Source organism: Rattus norvegicus, chromosome 4 (genome assembly GCF_021556685.1).
Source record: "Rattus norvegicus strain SHRSP/BbbUtx chromosome 4, alternate assembly SHRSP_T2T, whole genome shotgun sequence".
In the NCBI taxonomy this organism is placed as follows: Eukaryota; Metazoa; Chordata; class Mammalia; order Rodentia; family Muridae; genus Rattus; species Rattus norvegicus.
Window position 1 is genome coordinate 97,653,866 of NC_141537.1, and position 22,167 is coordinate 97,676,032.

At 38.5% G+C, this 22,167-nt stretch overlaps 1 protein-coding gene across 2 annotated transcripts in view; it reads right to left on the reverse strand.

Annotated features, from left to right (window-relative positions):
* Positions 1-22,167, reverse strand: part of Il23r (interleukin 23 receptor) — a 93,519-nt gene that overhangs the window by 40,160 nt on the left and 31,192 nt on the right. For both annotated transcript variants that reach the window (XR_015685834.1, NM_001431922.1), the window contains exon 6: positions 10,152-10,297. Coding sequence is in view for 1 of the 2 variants with exons in the window: in NM_001431922.1 (NP_001418851.1) it covers positions 10,152-10,297 (146 nt within the window). In the remaining variant the exon portion in view is untranslated. The remainder of the gene's footprint in view (positions 1-10,151; positions 10,298-22,167) is intronic.

Consider the following 22,167-nt stretch of genomic DNA (forward strand, 5'->3'; position numbering starts at 1 on the left):
ACTAATGATACATTTTAAAACACTATTCATCTTTGATTTTACTTAAAATAATAATAAATTTATAAGTGTCATATTTTATATTTCTTTGTATGCCTCGTAAACACTAATAAAATGTAAATGGTTTTTCTAACAGAAAGCATTTCAAGGAACCTGTTATAAAAACTTAAATCTTTAACAAGTTATTTCTTTAAATTTGTTTAAGACAACAAAAACTAGTAATGTGCTTTATCTGTGTCTATAACTGTTAGATATCTACTGTACTATGTGTTTTCTGTGTTTTAGATGATGTTTGCTAAATTTTCTAATTATGATGTTAAGATTAAAGTATGCTCAGACCCTAAGAGAACACAAATGCCAGCCCAGGTTACTGTATCCTGCAAAACTCTCAATTAACATAGATGGAGAAACCAAGATATTCCATGACAAAACCAAATTTACACAATATCTTTCTACAAATCCAGCACTACAAAGGATAATAAAGGGTAAAGCCCAACATAAGGAGGCAAGCTATACCCCAGAAAAAGCAAGAAACTAATCATCTTGGCAACAAAACAAAGAGAAGAAAAGCACACAAACATAACCTCACATCCAAATATGAATATAACAGGAAGCAATAATCACTATTCCTTAATATCTCTCAACATCAATGGCCTCAACTCCCCAATAAAAAGACATAGATTAACAAACTGGATACGCAACGAGGACCCTGCATTCTGCTACCTACAGGAAACACACCTCAGAGACAAAGACAGACACTACCTCAGAGTGAAAGGCTGGAAAACAACTTTCCAAGCAAATGGTCTGAAGAAGCAAGCTGGAGTAGCCATTCTAATATCAAATAAAATCAATTTTCAATTAAAAGTCATCAAAAAAGATAAGGAAGGACACTTCATATTCATCAAAGGAAAAATCCACCAAGATGAACTCTCAATCCTAAATATCTATGCCCCAAATACAAGGGCACCTACATACGTAAAAGAAACCTTACTAAAGCTCAAAACACACATTGCACCTCACACAATAATAGTGGGAGATTTCAACACCCCACTCTCATCAATGGACAGATCATGGAAACAGAAATTAAACAGAGACGTAGACAGTCTAAGAGGAGTCATGAGCCAAATGGACTTAACGGATATTTATAGAACATTCTATCCAAAAGCAAAAGGATATACCTTCTTCTCAGCTCCTCGTGGTACTTTCTCCAAAATTGACCATATAGTTGCTCAAAAAACGGGCCTCAACAGGTACAGAAAGATAGAAATAATCCCATGCATGCTATCAGACCACCACGGCCTAAAACTGGTCTTCAATAACAATAAGGGAAGAATGCCCACATATACGTGGAAATTGAACAATGCTCTACTCAACGATAACCTGGTCAAGGAAGAAATAAAGAAAGAAATTAAAAACTTTTTAGAATTTAATGAAAATGAAGGTACAACATACCCAAACTTATGGGACACAATGAAAGCTGTGCTAAGAGGAAAACTCATAGCGCTGAGTGCCTGCAGAAAGAAACAGGAAAGAGCATATGTCAGCAGCTTGACAGCACACCTAAAAGCTCTAGAGCAAAAAGAAGCAAATACACCCAGGAGGAGTAGAAGGCAGGAAATAATCAAACTCAGAGCTGAAATCAACCAAGTAGAAACAAAAAGGACCATAGAAAGAATCAACAGAACCAAAAGTTGGTTCTTTGAGAAAATCAACAAGATAGATAAACCCTTAGCCAGACTAACGAGAGGACCCAGAGAGTGTGTCCAAATTAACAAAATCAGAAATGAAAAGGGAGACATAACAACAGATTCAGAGGAAATTCAAAAAATCATCAGATCTTACTATAAAAGCCTATATTCAACAAAACTTGAAAATCTACAGGAAATGGACAATTTCCTAGACAAATACCAGGTACCGAAGTTAAATCAGGAAAAGATAAACCAGTTAAACAACCCCATAACTCCTAAGGAAATAGAAGCAGTCATTAAAGGTCTCCCAACCAAAAAGAGCCCAGGTCCAGACGGGTTTAGTGCAGAATTCTATCAAACCTTCATAGAAGACCTCATACCAATATTATCCAAACTATTCCACAAAATTGAAACAGATGGAGCACTACCGAATTCCTTCTATGAAGCCACAATTACTCTTATACCTAAACCACACAAAGACCCAACAAAGAAAGAGAACTTCAGACCAATTTCCCTTATGAATATCGACGCAAAATATACTCAATAAAATTCTGGCAAACCGAATCCAAGAGCACATCAAAACAATCATCCACCATAAACAAGTAGGCTTCATCCCAGGCATGCAGGGATGGTTTAATATACGGAAAACCATCAACATGATCCATTATATAAACAAACTGAAAGAACAAAACCACATGATCATTTCATTAGATGCTGAGAAAGCATTTGACAAAATTCAACACCCCTTCATGATAAAAGTCCTGGAAAGAATAGGAATTCAAGGCCCATACTTAAACATAGTAAAAGCCATATACAGCAAACCAGTTGCTAACAGTAAACTAAATGGAGAGAAACTTGAAGCAATCCCACTAAAAACAGGGACTAGACAAGGCTGCCCACTCTCTCCCTACTTATTCAATATAGTTCTTGAAGTTCTAGCCAGAGCAATCAGACAACAAAAGGAGGTCAAGGGGATACAGATCGGAAAAGAAGAAGTCAAAATATCACTATTTGCAGATGATATGATAGTTTATTTAAGTGATCCCAAAAGTTCCACCAGAGAACTACTAAAGCTGATAAACAACTTCAGCAAAGTGGCTGGGTATAAAATTAACTCAAATAAATCAGTAGCCTTCCTCTACACAAAAGAGAAACAAGCCGAGAAAGAAATTAGGGAAACGACACCCTTCATAATAGACCCAAATAATATGAAGTACCTCGATGTGACTTTAACCAAGCAAGTAAAAGATCTGTACAATAAGAACTTCAAGACACTGGAGAAGGAAATTGAAGAAGACCTCAGAAGATGGAAAGATCTCCCATGCTCATGGATCGGCAGGATTAATATAGTAAAAATGGCCATTTTACCAAAAGCGATCTACAGATTCAATGCAATCCCCATCAAAATACCAATCCAATTCTTCAAAGAGTTAGACAGAACAATTTGAAAATTCATCTGGAATAACAAAAAAACCCAGGATAGCTAAAGCTATCCTCAACAATAAAAGGACTTCAGGGGGAATCACTATCCCTGAACTCAAGCATTATTACAGAGCAATAGTGATAAAAACTGCATGGTATTGGTACAGAGACAGACAGATAGACCAGTGGAATAGAATTGAAGACCCAGAAATGAACCCACACACCAATGGTCACTTGATTTTTGACAAAGGAGCCAAAACCATCCAATGGAAAAAAGGTAGCATTTTCAGCAAATGGTGTTGGTTCAACTGGAGGTCAACATGTAGAAGAATGCAGATTGATCCATGCTTATCACCCTGTACAAAGCTTAAGTCCAAGTGGATCAAGGACCTCCACATCAAACCTGATACACTCAAACTAATAGAAGAAAAACTAGGGAAGCATCTGGAACACATGGGCACTGGAAAAAATTTCCTAAACAAAACACCAATGGCTTATGCTCTAAGATCAAGAATCGACAAATGGGATCTCATAAAACTGCAAAGCTTCTGTAAGGCAAAGGACACTGTGGTTAGGACAAATCGGCAACCAACAGATTGGGAAAAGATCTTTACCAATCCTACAACAGATAGAGGCCTTATATCCAAAATATACAAAGAACTCAAGAAGTTAGACCGCAGGGAGACAAATATCCCTATTAAAAAATGGGGTTCAGAGCTAACCAAAGAATTCACAGCTGAGGAATGCCGAATGGCTGAGAAACACCTAAAGAAATGTTCAACATCTTTTTTTTTTAATCTACCTTTTTTTATTTTTTTTATTAACTTGAGTATTTCTTATATACATTTCAAGTGTTATTCCCTTTATGTTCAACATCTTTAGTCATAAGGGAAATGCAAATCAAAACAACCCTGAGATTTCACCTCACACCAGTGAGAATGGCTAAGATCAAAAACTCAGGTGACAGCAGATGCTGGCGAGGATGTGGAGAAAGAGGAACACTCCTCCATTGTTGGTGGGATTGCAAACTGGTACAACCATTCTGGAAATCAGTCTGGAATACCCACAAGATGCCCCAACATATAAAAAAGACACGTGCTCCACTATGTTCATCGCAGCCTTATTTATAATAGCCAGAAGCTGGAAAGAACCCAGATGCCCTTCAACAGAGGAATGGATATAGAAAATGTGGTACATCTACACAATGGAATATTACTCAGCTATCAAAAACAACGGCTTTATGAAATTCGTAAGAAAATGGTTGGAACTGGAAAATATCATCCTGAGTGAGCTAACCCAATCACAGAAAGACATACATGGTATGCACTCACTGATAAGTGGCTATTAGCCCAAATGCTTGAATTACCCTAGATGCCTAGAACAAATGAAACTCAAGACGGATGATCAAAATGTGAATGCTTCACTCCTTCTGTTAAAGGGGAACAAGAATACCCTTGGCAGGGAAGAGAGAGGCAAAGATTAAAACAGAGACTGAAGGAACACCCATTCAGAGCCTGCCCCACATGTGGCCCATACATATACAGCCACCCAATTAGACAAGATGGATGAAGCAAAGAAGTGCAGACCGACAGGAGCCGGATGTAGATCGCTCCTGAGAGACACAGCCAGAATACAGCAAATACAGAGGCGAATGCCAGCAGCAAACCACTGAACTGAGAATAGGACCCCCGTTGAAGAAATCAGAGAAAGAACTGGAAGAGCTTGAAGGGGCTTGAGACCCCATATGTACAACAATGCCAAGCAACCAGAGCTTCCAGGGACCAAGCCACTACCTAAAGACTATACATGGACTGACCCTGGACTCTGACCTCATAGGTAGCAATGAATATACTAGTAAGAGCACCAGTGGAAGGGGAAGCCCTGGGTCCTGCTAAGACTGAACCCCCAGTGAACTAGACTGTTGGGGGGAGAGCGGCAATGGGGGGAGGGTTGGGAGGGGAACACCCATAAGGAAGGGGAGGGGGGAGCGGTATGTTTGCCCGGAAATCAAAGAATTATTATTAAGTATTAAATAAATTTAAAAAAGAAAAAGAAAAAAAAAGATTAAAGTATGCTTCAAAAGGCTGCTAAAAAGAAAGAAAGAAAGAAAGAAAGAAAGAAAGAAAGAAAGAAAGAAAGAAAGGAAGAAATACGTTGCCTCTGGGGTCCATATTCAGGACCACAACTCTGGCTGCTTTCCTGGAGGCCACAGGGGCACCCAGAACCCCAGACAAGAACCTAGCATAACTGTCATCAGAGATCCTCTACCAAGCAACTGACGGGAACAGATGCAGAGACCCCACAGCCAAACAGTAGGCTGAGTTTGGGGAATCTTCCAGAAGAGGGGAAGAAAGGACTGTAGGAGCCAGAGCAGTCAAATATACTACAAGAAAACCTACAGAATCAACTAACTTGGGCCCATAGGATCTCACAGAGACTGAACCGCAATCAGGGAGCATGCATGGGACTGGACCTTTGAACATCTGTAACAGTTGTGTAGCTTTGTCTTCATAAGAGACTCCTAACAATGGCTATCTCTGACTCTGTTGCCTGCTGGGGACCCTTTCCTCCTACTGGGCTGCCTCCTCTACTCTCAAGAGGTAAGATGAACTTAGTCTTACTGTATCTTGATATGCTAGGGTTGGTTGATATTCATGGGAGGCCTCCCCTTTTCTGAAGAGAAACAGAGGAGGAATAGATGAGGGTTGGGGAGAGGGGTGGGAAGGGAAGGACTGGGAGGAGATGAGAGAGGGGGAACTTTACTTGTAATGTAAACTAAATTAATAATTAACTGACTAATTAATTCATTAAAACATGTATGTAAGTTACATAATATAAAGGTTATAAATTATTTAAAGTTAATTCCACACACTGAGATAAATTTAGTACTTGATGTTTTGCAGCAGTGTTTTCTTAAGTATTGGTTTGTTTTTAATACCCTTTTAGTAAAGAAACATTTAAAACCTATGATTAAATTTTAATTTTTAAATATTTTCTCAATGGACAAAGTCTTTGCTTTTTAGATAATCAGTCATTGCTTTAACCATAAAAAGTTTCTCTTTAGAGGCCAATGCATACTTATTTTTACTGTATTAATGAACACATATTTAAATCTGTGTTTAAAATTTGATCTATTAAAGAAACATAACACATAGCATTGTAAAATCCTTAACTATGATAATTAAAATTCAAAATTAGTTACAAAGTCTGTCTCAGAGAATTAAAGATGAGATGATTTCACCAACTTATAAAACAAAAAAGACATCACATCAAAGATTCCGTTCTGCTTTTAAAACTCAGGTCTGGTTCCATGTAATTGTAATTCACTTCTGGGAGGATGTGGACATTTTCAATCTGAGAATACTTTCATGTGAACTTTGAAAATGCTGGATACCAATCTCCAACACCACTGAAAATCAAGTCTTCCAAGTTACTAACATTTTCCTCACCTTTTATGTTTCTTAAATTTTTGTAATTAGATTTTTAATTTTTGTTAATGTCATCTAATAATCTAATTTCTAAATGATAAAATAACACTAATCTTGGTTTTAATGAAGTTAAATAAAAATATTAGCTCCTTCTATTTGATCATGCCTTTTTGTTATGACTGGTTTTTTACTTTAAACCCTACCCTATTCAAAACTAATGTTTAAAAGATTCAAATGTTTTTAGTGTTTACAATTTGAATAAAACAGCAACAAAACCTCCTAGTTTTCAACTTAAAATTTAACTCCATTAACTTTCACTAGAGATATCCAATTATTTGGGTAACTCTTTTTATCCAAGTTATGGAAAAAACACATCAATTTCTAATGATAACAATACTGAACCATAAACACTGATCTTTCTTGGTTTAATTAATACCTCAAATGACCTATTGGACAATTAGCTAAAATTTAAAATTTAATTAAGAAAATTACATAATTTGCAAATAAAAAGGGACAATACTATACTTACTCTTTAATTTTTATTTCTACCCATTTAAATATAAGTAAGATAGCTCATAGATATAAATACAGAAGCAATTATGTAGCCAATCTTGTTAAAAAAGATACATTTTGGTTATTTTTAAAATGTTTGTTTCATCTGTAATCTTTATTTCATTAGGCCAGACTGTGTTCCTCATAACTTAACTTTAGGTATAGCATCCTATGTCACATGTACTTGGTATGTCAGATACTGAGAGGGTAAAACAGTAAGGCAGATCTGGATCATGACTATGATCAGATCATTGTTGGTATAATCTAGAAGTTTCTTTCCTAATGCCCTTTGCCAGCTATTTCTCTGATCCGAAGATGGTGTCCTGCCTACTACTAAGTCTCATCTAGATCAGATCCTACTAGTAAGCCTTCTTAACCATGAGGTACCCTATAGTTAGTAAATATATATACTACCAAGTGCCCAAATTGTGATGCTTGGTTAACAGGAGAAACTGAAAAGAAGCCATGTCATGATTGATTGATTTATTGATTGGTTGGAACTGTAGTACAGTGGAGAGGTTGGAATGTTGCAGGTCTAGAAGCTAATTGTCTTGGGCTAGTTCTAGTTGAAACAGCCATCCCTTGCTCATTTCTGTGTTAGAACTAAGATCTGTGACTGACAGATAAAAGAACAAAGAAATCCAAAACAAACAAACAACAATAAAACTTCTTGGAATCTGTTAACTTAGCAGACCACTGGCTTCTACCAACCCAAGAGCTAAAAAAAATGTCATGCATATAGAAAAGCTTCCCAACCAATATATTCTAAACTTGCTTTGACTTACGACTTTTTTACCCTAAAACTATAAAACTTCATGAAACTGTATCCACATTGGAATTTGGGGTAACCTAAATCTGTTTCTTGGGGGCCATTGCTACTTAAAATGGCTTCAGAATAAATGACCCCCTATTTCCTTTAAGATGAGAGCTATGTTTTTTTGTGTGGACAGAAGATAGATCTTTTGGTTCTCTGAGCTCCCAAATGGGTAGCTTTCTGAGAACTGTGCATTTCTAACATCTGATAGAGATTGTTTTGAAAAGAGAGATTAAAGGCAACAAGAGGGCACAGCAGGTAAGGGTGCACGCACCACTAGGTCTGTCTGATGACTTCTGGCCTGCATAATGGAAGGAGAGAACAGATGCCTGCGTTTGTCTTCTTTCCTGCATGTTTCCTTTCTAGAGCATGCGCTCTGCTCTCCAAAAGTAAATGTACAGGGTTTTTCTGTTTGTTTTTTCTTTTAAAGGTGGGCATGGTAGTGTAAATTTGTAATGTCTGTATTTGGGAACTAGAGACAGACGGTTGAAAATGCCAAGCCAATCTAGGCTGTACAGTAATACTTTAAAAAAAGCAAAACAAAACAAAACAAAAAAACTTAAAAGCCACTATCTAGCTCCCAATCCCACAGGCACTAGGTGGGGACAGAGAGTGAATTTCAACCAGAGGATAGAAAACCTCTGAAAACCTGTTCCAAGTTATTTATTGATAGTGTGTTTCTAATTTACAGACATTCACACAGTCTTCAATTATCTGACTGATATGGAAATTTTTTGTATTTTAAAATAATAAAATGACACTTTTCAAATGTAGCCAAACTGGAACCATTTCCTAGGGCAGAGTAATTCCAATTAATATACTTATTGCTCACAGGTATTGTCATGTTATGATTTTATTAGTGAGCCTCAAACAGACACATAGAAGCTGCTTTTGCTAAAAAGCACTGACTTCTGACTTGGGCCTACAAGGTAACTAGAAGCGGGAGAAAGCTCATACGTCACTTTCATTTCAGGTCCATTTGTCTCCTGTAGTTTGTTTGAATGAAGGCAGAGACAAGTTGTTTTCCTTGTTTCTTCTCAGGTAACACTACTCTAGAAACAGCAAGGCTACCCAGAACCAGTCTGTCACCCATATAAGGGCATGCCCCAGTGAAGGGCAGGGCACAGCTGGGAGTATAGGTAATCTCCTGAGGAGTACACATTAAGTAATAAGTACCTTGTGAGACCACCTTGGAGAAAAAGAGCTAAGCTGGTAGTTATTGAGTTCACACCTAGACAAGGACTGGGTAAGTATGCCAGCCTCTTGCCTTTTATTTAAACCTAAACCTCATGTCAGTACCCTGAAGATAGACTTGGTGGGTCACTGAATGCTTTACTTGTTTGTTTTGGTTAGGTTTTGGTTTTCCCTTTTGTGACCACACTCAATGGGACTCTTCTCTGCTTTCCACATGCCCACATGCTCACTTTGACTTGCCTCTCAGTATGTTAGAGACAAGTGACCAAGCTTAGCTTGTTGAGGCTTCCAGGACCCAGCTTGTACCCTAAAAGCTTTGATTGCAAACCAAACTGTTTGCAACCAAAATGATTGCAAACTGTGCTTCTCCTAAGATACTTGGAATTTAATCTTAGTATGTAAGTACAGTTAGTTCGTTCAGAAATTCACTTTTATCTTAATGTTATCTCAGATTAAAGTTTATACTAGTAATAAATCTTTGAGTTTGTACACCACATAATGATTTGTTTTATGCCTCTGTATGTCTGTGTGTATGCGCATATGTGTTCAGGTGCCTGTAGGGGCCAAAACAGGATTATAAGCTACGCAATATGCATGTTGGGAACCAAATTATGGTCTTCTTCAAGAGTAACATTGTCTTTAATAACTGAGCCATTGCTTTAGCTCCTGGATTATGCGTTTCATTTTAAAAATTGATCTCTAAGTGTAGCTTACAGAATCACTCCCACCCCCCATACTGTCAAATTTCAGCATAGAATGCTTCAGTTTTATATTTGTGAGTGCTGATGTAAATTTCATCCTAAAAGACAACCATAAGAAACTACAAAAGATCCCATTTAGTTTCAAATTCAGCCTCTTTAGCAATTTACAGAAGGCAGAAGAAAACTGTCAGAAAACAACCCCATTTAGAAGCATACAGTAACCACTGAAACTAGAGTAGTTCAAATATCATATCAGTTAAATGTGTGAGAAGCTGACCCTGCCTAAGTCCACTCTGACTGGACTTTCTGGAAAGAATTTCCTCATACACTAAGGAATAACAAAAACTTAGCTTACATTCCATGTTTGGTTTGTTGTTGCTTTGTATCTCATCTCACAGAATACTTTCCCAGTCATAATTTTGCTCTTCCAGTAAATTATGGTCTTGGGCACATTAGCATTTGTAGTCTCAGCCCTGGAAATGATGGATGGAGAAGGTATCACTAGAAAAAGAAACAAAATACTAGTTGTTAAAAACTCCCTCAGGGAGAAATTGATACCTTTTCATTAACAATTACAAGGTGACCCATCGGGATGCACAACAATTTGCATACTGTTTCTATTGTATAATAAGGAAGCACTCATCTGGATAATAATGAGATAAGAATATTACATCTGTTGCTAACTTATTTTGTTCTTCCATTGCAACAAACAAATTCTCTTGCAAATTGTCGTGCATCCTGATGGGTCACATTGTAATTGTTTTATAAGAAATTGAGTAGTGACTGGAATAGTCACACTTATAAGCTATACAAACACTTGTAAATTTATCTGAACACAGAGTATAATATTGATACTTTTCATTTCTTCTATATAAAGGTGAAAGCATTAGTCTTTGTTAGATACATTATCAAATCAAACCTGCATCTAGGCTCCAGAAACCGTTGCTCAAACTTAATATCCTCTAAGAAGTTACTCATTTTTAACTTCATAGAATACACTTTGGGAAGGTATTGTTTTAGAGACCCATGGGTCTCTAAGACCACTTAAAATCATTTTAAGTACTATCAGGCTATAAATTGTATTCTTCTTCCTGTCTCCCACTTGAGTTTGGCTTGGGCATTCAGAATAGTACCATTCTGAATTAAGCCTTCTGAACTCTGTAAAATTTATCAAAATCAATATATAATAACTGTGTTTCCATCTCAACAAAAAAATAAGTAAATAAAGATGGGGTAAGGATAGAAAGAAGAAATTCATGGTCATGTGTATGATAACAGACTGCTTACAACAAACTCTGTCAGAACCCTAACCTCCCACACACACACAAAAAAAAACCTGCACAAAATCTGTTTATCAGCTGTCTGGCCAGTTTTGGGTTGATTCTACTTTTTTTTACTAAACCCCATAGGCAAAGGTAATTGATCCAAAGCAATTTATATGGTCACCTGCATTTTGCATTTGAAACGTCTTGCCATCCTCTTTGAATTCACGTATAGTTTACAATGGCATGTGTATGCACATTGCACTGCTAAGTCTGAGTATAATGAGCCATCCTTAAAGTGTCCCTTAGCTTACTTATTATGTAGGTTATCAGGAGCTTTTGCAGAAACAGCTATTCTTAGGAGGAAGCAAATATATGCTTAGATGTTTTAGAAATGCAAATGTTGCCTGTGATGATTTGGATGAGATGTCCTCTGTAAGTACTGGCCTCCAGCTGGTGGCAATTCAGAGAAGATTGGGGATGTGCACTTGTTGGAGGAAGTTACTGGGGGAAGGCTTTGAGATTTCCAAAGAATTTTGCCTTTTCGATTTCAACCTATCTCTCTCTGCCATCTATTTGTGGATCAAAATACAAGTTCTCAGCTGCTGCACCTACTGCTGCCCCATGCCTTCATTCTGCTATCATAGAGTCTAATAGTCTAGGACCACATGCCCGATCAAACTTCTATCTAAGTTACCTTAGTCATAGTGTCTTACTACAGCAAGAAAAGAGTGAGTAATACAATATTTGGTACCAAGAGTGGGTTTTGGAGCACGTTGGGACTTTTGTGTTGAAAAGTGTGTGGATGCTGTAGGCATGGATTAGTGAGTTGTTCTAGTAGGATCTCAGGCAGCAGAAACAGCAGGTAAAAGCTTTCATCTGGATGATGAAAGTTATACAGATTGTGAAGCCATAGCCCAAGGATCTTCAGAGGGAAGCAAAGACTTTCAGTGGGTTGAAGACCATTCCTGGGACATTTTGGCAAAGAATCTGTCTCCCTTCTGCCCTTGCCCTACGAATTTACCTGAGGCTAAATTGAAAAGTAGTGTGATTAGTTTCTCTGTAAAAGATGATTTTAAGATAGCCTAATATTGAATATTTCAAGTGGAGATTACTAATATTATACAGGTCGATAACGTAAAGGAGCAAGAAATAACAAAATGTACAGTATGAGGAGCTAAAGAGTATTACAGTCACGTTGTACTGGAAGACATGGGGAAATTAAGGCAATGCCTGATCGGCAGTGGAATAAAGGGCAGGGTGTCCTCAGGGGATGACCCCAGCTAAACTTCTACCTTTGAAAGGAAAAGCCAATGAAAGAGGCAACAAATGTGAGGGAGACAGGCTCCTTCCCAAGAGGAGTATCATCCACATGGTTCAGCTGGTTATGGAAACTCCCTCCATGGTTAAGAAGAATCAGTGAGGCTAGGCAATGTGTGGTAGGGCAGGTAGGCCTTGAGTGGGTAAGAGACCCTGAGAAGCCTTTGGCTGAAGCTGTGAAAGTGAACTCAAATTGTGTTGAAGATCTCCAGATAACTGCAATATCTGCTAAGGAGATAATCTCTAAACATGCAGTGGAATTAGCCTAAATGAGAAAAGGATGTCACACGCAGCAGTACCGGAAGGGCAGAGCCATCTAGGATATTTTACATTAGATATGGAACTACAGGATTTGGTGTTTGCCCTTTTGATTTCAGCTTTGCTTTGGTCCAGTATTTCTTCATTTTGTCTCCATCTTCCTTTTTGGAATGGAAATGTATATCCTATGTTATTATGTGTTAGAAGTAAGTAATTTGTTTTTGATTTTTATAAAGGGTCACAGCAGAGATTACCTTGAGTCTAAGAAAAACCTTTGAACCTTTAAACAGTGCTGAGAATGCAAGACTAGGGAGACACTGAAGTTGGACTACATGAATTTTACATTATGACATGGCCACAAGACAGCTGGTTTTTTTGGAGGGGGGAATAGAATGTAGTTGATTAAATGAAAATGGCCCCCATAAGCCCCAGTCTTTTGAATATTTGTTTCCCAGTTAGTGTCTGTTTGAGAGAGAACTAGAAGATGTGGCTTTTTGGAGGAAGTGTGTCACTGGAGGTGGGTTTTGAGATCACAAAAGACTCTTGCCATTTCATAGTAGCTTTCTCTTCCTGCGGATGAAGATGTGAACTCTTAGGTGCTGCTCCAGCCATGGGTTTGCTCCACCATCATAGACTCTAACCTATGGGACCGTAAGCCCCAATTAAACTATTATTTCTTTATAAGTTGCCTTGGTCATAGTGTTTTACTACTGCAATAGAAAAATAATCACTACAGTAGCAGAAGAGTTTTAGCATTGCAACAGATAAGTAACCTTTGGTTTTGAGTAAACTTAACATTTTGAAAAGAAACAGTAAAAGATAAAACTTAACTGTTGAATCTATGGTTTTTGTCACTTATATTTCAAACATTTCCACCATATATTCCACTATCAGAAAATGATTAAGTCATAGATATTACATATCTAGATTCCATTTGTGTTAAAGAAGATAATCATATTATAGTTTTTCATATTTTTCCAGCATGATAACCTACGTTTAGACAATAGAATTAGTGTTCACAGTAGTTGGCAGGAGAAAATTCTCTTTCTATGTCTAAATTTATTTTGCTGCCCCATATTTCAGCAGAGGCATTCCACATTTTGGGGGGATACTTGAGACAGGGTTTCACCCTGTGCACCAGACTGGGTTTGAACTTACAGAGATCTGCCTGCTTTTGCTTCCATCACTGCTCAGCACTTTCTAATATTCTTAGAGCCAAATATGAAGCTAATTATGTGGTGATTGCTTGCAGAAGACTTTTCTATACTCAGCTTCATAAAAAGATGCATTGAACTTGCAATACCTTGTTATTCAGTTACCCATCTATAAAATGGAGACAGTACTACTATTAGTATTCTGTTTAAGCTCTGCTCCACAATTACCTGGCAACAGCCTGGCATGCCTGACACTATAAAAGGGACTGCTTGCCCTGCCCTCCCCCTCTTGCTCTCTTGCTGTCTTGCTCTTGCCTTCCCTTCTCCCCTCTCCCCATTCCCTTCCCCCCTTCTCCAAGTGCTCATGGCTGGCCTCTACTTCTCTACTCCTTTTTCTCTCTCTCTGTCTCTCTCTGTCTCTCTCTGTCTCTCTCTGTCTCTCTCTGTCTCTCTCTCTCTCTCTCTCTCTCTCTCTCTCTCTCTGCCTCTCCTACCCTCTTAACTCCCCTCCCCTTTCCCTGCATAAATTCTGTTCTGTACTATTCCAGCATATGTCTGGTTCCTCAGGGGAAAGGGATTCCTCAGCATGGGCCCTCAAAGGCACCCCTTTCCCCCACACCTCACCACACTTCCATAGAACATATCTCCCTTCTCTTTATTTTTTTTTATAAACACATCATATGGTATGACTGTTTTCAAAATTAAATGTGATGTGTGCTAAGTTTTTGAAATACATACAGCACATAATCATTAAATGGAGGTGATGATATTGAGATCATAATTACAATAACAGTAAAACTATTACCAATTATCTTTTGTTCCTAAGGAGGAACCCAATTGAAATGACATGATCAGCTGTTATAGCTGATGTGAGCTTCCCAGTGTGAGTGCTAGGGATTGAACTTGGGTCCTCTGTAAGAACCCTATGCACTTTTAATTGCTGGAGTGGTCACTCCAGCCCCCAAAGGAACATATTTAAGGAAAAGGTTATATTTACTGTATCTTACCTCAAAATGTAAATTTATGAAATATGGTATATTTTGTACACATTGTATATATTGGTTATGTGCTGGGAATAGACATGTAATTACTAACGATGTGTAGTAATATAAAGTTATTGTACAACATCATAGTCACCTGTTTATGTTTTAAAATCTAATAATGAGAAGACAGGAAAGATTGATTCTTAGAAAAGTCTATTATTTGAGATAATTAATTTGCCATTAATTGAGAAGTTATAATATTAGCTATGATAGAAGGCTTTAGTGATCCCCCAAGGGTATTCATGCTGAATCCTAAGAGATCTTTTTAACAACCCTTTTCTTATTAGTTATCAAACACACTGTAATGTACTTTTATTTTTCTAAAAGAGGCTAAGGAATAAGGGATTGAATCAAAGATATTAAAATAAGATATTTCCTTCTGCAATCTTAAATTTTGTAATGTCTCAATCTTCAGGTTCTTTCTGTACAAATTATAACCTTTTTTTACAAAATGGTTTGAAGATTAAACCAAAGACTATGTATAATATTGGACTCTCAGGAAGCTGAGAACTAGTGCCAAAGGGCTATGAGCTAAAACCTGGCCAGCAGAAAACTTCTAGATTGCAGAGAGGAAATTTTGCATCAGAACCTCATGGTATTCAATGATGTGGAAATAGAGACAGAGTCTGCAGGAGAACACAGCTTCCAAACAGCATGCCTGAATTTAGCAAATAGCCTAAGGTCTAGACCAGATTTCCCAATTGAACTTTTGAGGAATCACACAAAGGTGTGACCAGTATCTGGGACCTATTCCATGCCTAGAAGTGTAACAGAATCTGGAAGCTTGGAAAGGAATGCTGTGAAAGTCTCTCCAGCAAGCAGGAGAGATTGTACTCAAACTCTACTTTCCCAATAAACTCATGATTGAGACAGTTTATAGAAGAAAGCTTATTGGGGATTATGGCTCCAGAGGGAGAGTTCATGACGCCAGGAATGCATGGTATCAGGTAGTCAGAACAGGAAGTTGAGAGATCACATCTTCAACCACAAATGTGAGGAAGAGAGCAAACTGGATGTGGGATGGAGCTGTAAATTCTCCAAGTCTGCACAAAGCGATATCCTTCCTTCAGGAAGGCTGTATCACTCCCCCAAATAGCACCACTGAGTGGGGACCAAGTATTCAAATACTCGAGCCTATGGGAGAGTTTTCTCATTCAAACGATTATACTCCTTTTTATATATTCTTTCTTTATTTAGTATCTAGAAACAGTCTGTCTCCTTTTAGTGTTTTTCTTTCATTTTTCTTCTAGTCTTCCCTTTTTCCCTCTGATAGGCTTTCCTAAAGATTACAAGGTAGGTTATTGCAGTGTCTCTATGTATTAGTAACATAGAGACTTTAGGTAACCTGGTTCTCTCTGCCCTCTCCCTCCCTGTCTCTGTTTCTGTCTCTGTCTCTCTCCCTCCATACCCCATCCCTCCATCCCTCCATCCCTCCATCCCTCCATCCCTCCATCCTTCCATCCCTCCCTCTCTCTGGTTGTATGTCTTTACCTCTTTCTTTCATTTTGCCTTTTTTAAGGACTGGCTCATTCCTTCTTGTCTCTACTATTCACCCTTCTATTTACTTTCCCCCTTGATTCTTTTGTCTATCAGAATACCAATCACTAGGCTCACTCTGCTTTTTTCTTTCCAGACATTCATGAAGTCATTAATTCTGTAATGCATACCATACTACCAATGTTGTACTTAATTGGAGTTTAAAGGTTGAATTCTCTTGTTATTTAACTATTACTTTATGTTTCTAGCATACTTACACTGTAATAGAGATTCTATTGCAAACGGTATTTTATTTTCAAAAGTGTACGTGAAGACTGAGCCTGATTCCTTGAATGTTAACAGAGAAAGGGCTGAAGCCTTACTGCTGTGTGCACTTTTGAACACTGCAAACATTTCCATTTAAAGGACAAAAATGACAAAATGTCCAAACAATTGCTTACATCAGGTGCTCAAGTCCCAAGATATGAATACAAGAACAATACACCATGACTCCTACAAAAATTATAAATTGCACAGTAATCACCTCTAATGAATTCTCAGATCAATAACTTAATGAAGCACCATGGAGCCCTGAGAACACATCAAGCCAAACTTCAAAGTAATAGATGGACAACAATGATTAAAATTGTTTGGTCACAAGAAATCCCTTTTCTCAAAGTCTGGCACTTAGACAAAAGCCAACATTCCCTCAGGGACTTGAGAAAACAGTGTCTGCTACAATCATCATTCTCCTTATCTCTGGCTCTTCCCTAACACATGCCTGTGGTGCCCATTAGCATCGCAAAGTCTAAACTAGCTTCTAGCTCCTTCAGTCTCTACTCACAGGTACCTGTTATACAAGTCAAAGCCCTCCACCCATCTCATAGGTTCTCTTCCTCCCAGGTACCTGTTTCCTTAAGATCCTGGAAACAATCATCATCAACTCCCTCTCCCCCAACCTGGTTTCTCTTGGCTTTCCTGAAAGATAGTCTTGGTGGTTTGGATAAACCTTCCCTTTTCACCCATGGGGTGGCTATTTTGGTATCTTATTGCACTCATTTTAATCAAGGATCAGGGCAGACATTAAAGGAATAGAAATGAGGAAAGCAGAAAAGATAAATTAAAGAAATCTTATTGTATTAATTGAGAGAGAGAGGGAGGGAGGGAGGGAAGAAGAAGAAGTAGAAAAAGGAGGAGGAGGAGGAGGAGGAGGAGGAGGAGGAGAGAGAGAGAGAGAGAGAGAGAGAGAGAGAGAGAGAGAGAGAGAGAGAGAGAGAGAGAGAGCATAAAATGTCTGGATTATGTAGGGAGACCCTCTGGAGGAAGGGCAACTTAGCCCCTGGGTTGGGGACCAGGTATGCCAGGTAGGGGCTGAGGGATGCTGGGAGGACAGGTCTGCTTTGATATGTAAAATAAGCACCTCATTCCCTTGTTCTGGTGTCCTTAACCAGTTACCCAACTCTGCATCTCTGTCCTCTGCCACCCTGCCCCCCCTCCCCCCAGTCTCTCTGTCTTCCCTCCTTTGCTCTCTCTCTGTCTCTATGCAAGATTACTTCATTGGCCTCATTATCTGAGATTGGGGAACCCACCAGGGACCTGTTCCCAAATAAACCTGCTTTTATATTTTCAAGTCGGTTTACTATATCAGCATTTACTTCAATTTCTTTTCCTCGCACTGCACCGGACACTGTCAGAGACTTTGACACTCATGCACACTGCTCATTCCCTCAAACACATTCACCACACCCATTAGGTTAGAGTGAGTGTGACCCATGGAAAATAAAACCAGATCCTTGTGTCTCACTATGCACAAATACCTACTTCAAATGAACCATAGATCTCAATAAAAGGTCTAGAATTCTCGTACTGTTAGGGAAATAAATAAGAAAACGCTTCACAATATTGGCATAAGGGTTTTCTGAAAAAATCTCCAGTCCAGTGTGAAGTAAGACAATTATTGACTAATGGGAACCTCACAATATTATAAAATCTTGAAGAGACAGGAATGAAGGCTATTCTTCAAATGAAGTTTTCCTTCCTAGGTGCCTCTAGTTTGTGTCAAGTTGACAAACAAATAAGGGCAAAGAATGTATATGTGTATATACATATATGTATTACATCTTTTAATTTCTCTATGTATATATGTGTACATATATCTTAATACATACAGACAGGAAAATGTTTAATGAATCCAATTTCTTTCTATACTAACCAAATTTATAAAATGAAGAACTTCATGATGATTTTGCCACAAAGTAGCTCATGATAGTATATTTTATGATGGTTGAAAATCAAGAGTAGTGTAAATTAACAAGGGAATAAACAATCACGTGTTAAGATTGTTAGTATTTCTTCTAGGTTCCTCCCAGTATTTACCTAGCAACTGTCAGGTACAAGCCTGGTTTGTTATAAAAGGACTGTTTGGCCAATCTGTCACCCTCTCACCTGTTGGTATTCTGTCTAAGCTCCAACCCCACTGCTACCTGGGAACAACGAGGTATGCTACTCCCCACAGTTGCCTGACAACAGCCAGCTGTGCTTGACTGTAAAGGGAGCTGCTTGCCCCCCTTCTTCCTCTTACTTCCCTCTTGCTCTTTCTTTGTTCTTCTTTTCTCTTACCCTCTTCCCTGTCCCTTCTCTCCACATTCCCCACTTCCTGCCATGTGCCCATGGCTGGACTCCTTTACTTATCCCCACTTCTAATCTTCTTCTCTCATTAAACCTCTCCTCCTGGAACCATGTTGGTTTGGTGTGCTTTGTCCAGGCGCAGGCTGGGATTTAATTTATTTTTTTATTGGATATATTTCATTATTTACATTTCAAATGTTATTCCGTTTCCTGGTTTTCTGTTCATAAGCCACCGTCCCCTCCATTCCCCACACAGGTGTTCTCCCCATCCACCCCTTTACCTCCCACCCCCTGACATTCCCCTGCAGTGAGGGTCCAACCTTGGCAGGACCAAGGGCTTCCCCTTCCACTGATGCCCAACAAGGCTATTGTCTGATACATATGCAGTTGGAGCCCTGGGTCACTCCATGTGTATTGTCTTTGGGTAGTGGTTTAGTTCCTGGAAGTTCTGGTTGGTTGGCATTGTTGTTCCTATGGGGTTGTGAACCCCTTCAACTCCTTCAGTCCTTTCTCTAATTCCTCTAACGGGGGTCCTGTTCAGAGTTCAGTGGTTTGTTGCTAGCATTCAGCTCTGCATTTGACACGCTCTGGTTGTCTCTCCCAGGAGAGATCTATATCCGGTTCCTGTCAGCCTGCACTTCTTAGCTTCATCCATCTTATCTAGTTTTGGTGGCTGAATATGTATGGGCCACATGTGGGGCAGGCTCTGAATGGCCATTCCTTCAGTCTCTGCTTTAAACTTTGTCTCCCTGTGGCTTCCTATGAATATTTTTGTTCCCCTTTTAAAGAAGGAGTGAAGCACCCACATTTTGATCATCTGTCTTGAGTTTCATGTTGTCTGTGCATCTTGGGTAATTTGAGCATTTGGGCTAATATCCACTTATCAATGAGTACATACCGTGTGCGTTTTTCTGTGATTGGGTTACCTCACTCAGGATGATGTTTTCTAGTTCATTCCATTTGCCTATGGATTTCATGAAGTCATTGTTTTTGATTGCTGAATAGTACTCCATTGTGTAGATGTACCACATTTTCTGTATCCATTCCTCTGTTGAAGGGCATCTGGATTCTTTCAGTTTCTGGCTATTATAAGTAAACTGCTATAAACACAATGGAGCATGTTTCTTTGTTGTATGTTGGAGCATCTTTTGGGTATATGCTCAGGAAAGGTATAGCTGGGTCCTCAGGTAGTGGAATGTCCATTTTTCTGAGGAAGCTCCAGACTGATTTCCAGAATGGTTGTACCTGTTTGAAATCCCACCAACAACGGAGGAGTGTTTCTCTTTCTCCACATCCTCACCAGCATCTGCTGTCACCTGAGGGTTTTTTTTTTTTTTTTTTTATCTTAGCTATTCTGACTGGTGTGAGGTGGAATCTCAGGGTTGTTTTGATTTGCGTTTCACTGATGACTAAGGATGTTGAACATTTCTTTAGGTGCTTCTTAGCCATTTGAAATTCCTCAACTGAGAATTCTGTTTAGCTCTGTACCCCATTTTTAATAGGGTTATTTGGCTCTCTGGAGTCTAACATCTTGAGTTCTTTGTATATTTTGGACATTACCCCTGTATCAGATGTAGGATTGTAGGATCTTTTCCCAATCTGTTGGCTGCCATTTTGTCCTAATGACAGTGTCCTTTGCCTTACAGAAGTTTTGTAGTTTTATGAGGTTCCATTTTTCAATTCTTGATCTTAGAGCATAAGCCATTGGTGTTTTGTTTAGGAAATTTTCCCCAGTTCCCTTGTGTTTGAGACTCTTCCCCACTCTTTCTTCTTTTAGTTTGAGTGTATCTGGTTTGATGTGGAGGACCTTGATCCACTTGGACTTAAGCTTTGTACAAGGTGATAAGAATGGATCAATTAGCATTATTCTACATGCTGACCTCCAGTTGAACCAGCACCATTTGTTGAAATGCTATTTTTCTTCCATTGGGTGGTTTTAGCTCCTTTGTCAAAGATCAAGTGACCATAGGTGTGTGGGTTCATTTCTGGGTCTTCAATTCTATTCCATTGGTCTATCTGCCTGTCTCTGTACCAATATCATACAGTTTTTAACACTATTGCCCTGTAATACTGCTTGAAGTCAGGGATGGTGATTCCCCCTGAAGTCCTTTTATTGTGGGGGATAGTTTTAGCTATCCTGGGTTTTTTGTTATTCCAGATGAATTTGCAAATTGTTCTGTCTAACTCTTTGAAGAATTGGATTGGTATTTTGATGTGGATTGCATTGAATCTGTAGATCGCTTTTGGTAAAATGGCCATTTTTACTATATTAATCCTGCCAATCCATGAGCATGGGAGGTCTTTTTGTCTTCTGAGATCTTCTTTAATTTCTTTCTTCAGAGGCTCGAAGTTCTTGTCATTCAGATCTTTCACTTGCTTGGTTAAAGTCACACCAAGGTATTTTATATTATTTGGGACCATTATGAAGGGTGTTGATTATCTAATTTCTTTCTAAGCCTGTTTATCCTTTGAGTAGAGGTAGGTTACTGATTTGTTTGAGTTAATTTTATACCCAGACACTTTGCTGAAGGTGTTTATCAGGTTTAATAGTTTCTCTGATGGAACTTTTGGGGTCACTTAAATATACTACCATATCATTTGCAAGTAGTGATTTTGACTTCTTCCCTTCCAATTTATATCCCTTTGACCTCCTTTCATTGTCTTATTGCTCTGGCTAGGCCTTTGAGAACTATATTGAATAACTAGGGAGAAAGTGGACAGCCTTGTCTAGTCCCTGATTTTAGTGGGATTGCTTCAAGTTTCTCTCCATTTAGTTTGATGTTAGTTACTGGTTTGTTGTATATTGCTTTTACTATGTTTAGGTATGGGCCTTGAATTCTGCATCTTTCCAGGACTTTTATTATGAAGGGGTGTTGAATTTTGTCAAATGCTTTCTCAGCATCTAATGAAATGATCATGTGGTTTTTATCTTTGAGTTTGTTTATATAGTGGATTATGTTGATGGTTTTCCGTGTATTAAACCATCCATACATCCTGGGATGAAGCCTACTTGATCATGATGGATGATCATTTTGATGTGTTCTTGGATTCGGTTTGCAAGAATTTATTGAATATTTTTGCGTCGATATTCATAAGGGAAATTGGTCTGAAGTTCTCTTTCTTTGTTGGGTCTTTGTGTGGCTTAGGTGTAAGAGTAATAGTGCCTTCATAGAAGGAATTTGGTAGTGCTCTGTCTGTTTCAATTTTGTGGAGTAGTTTGGACAGTATTG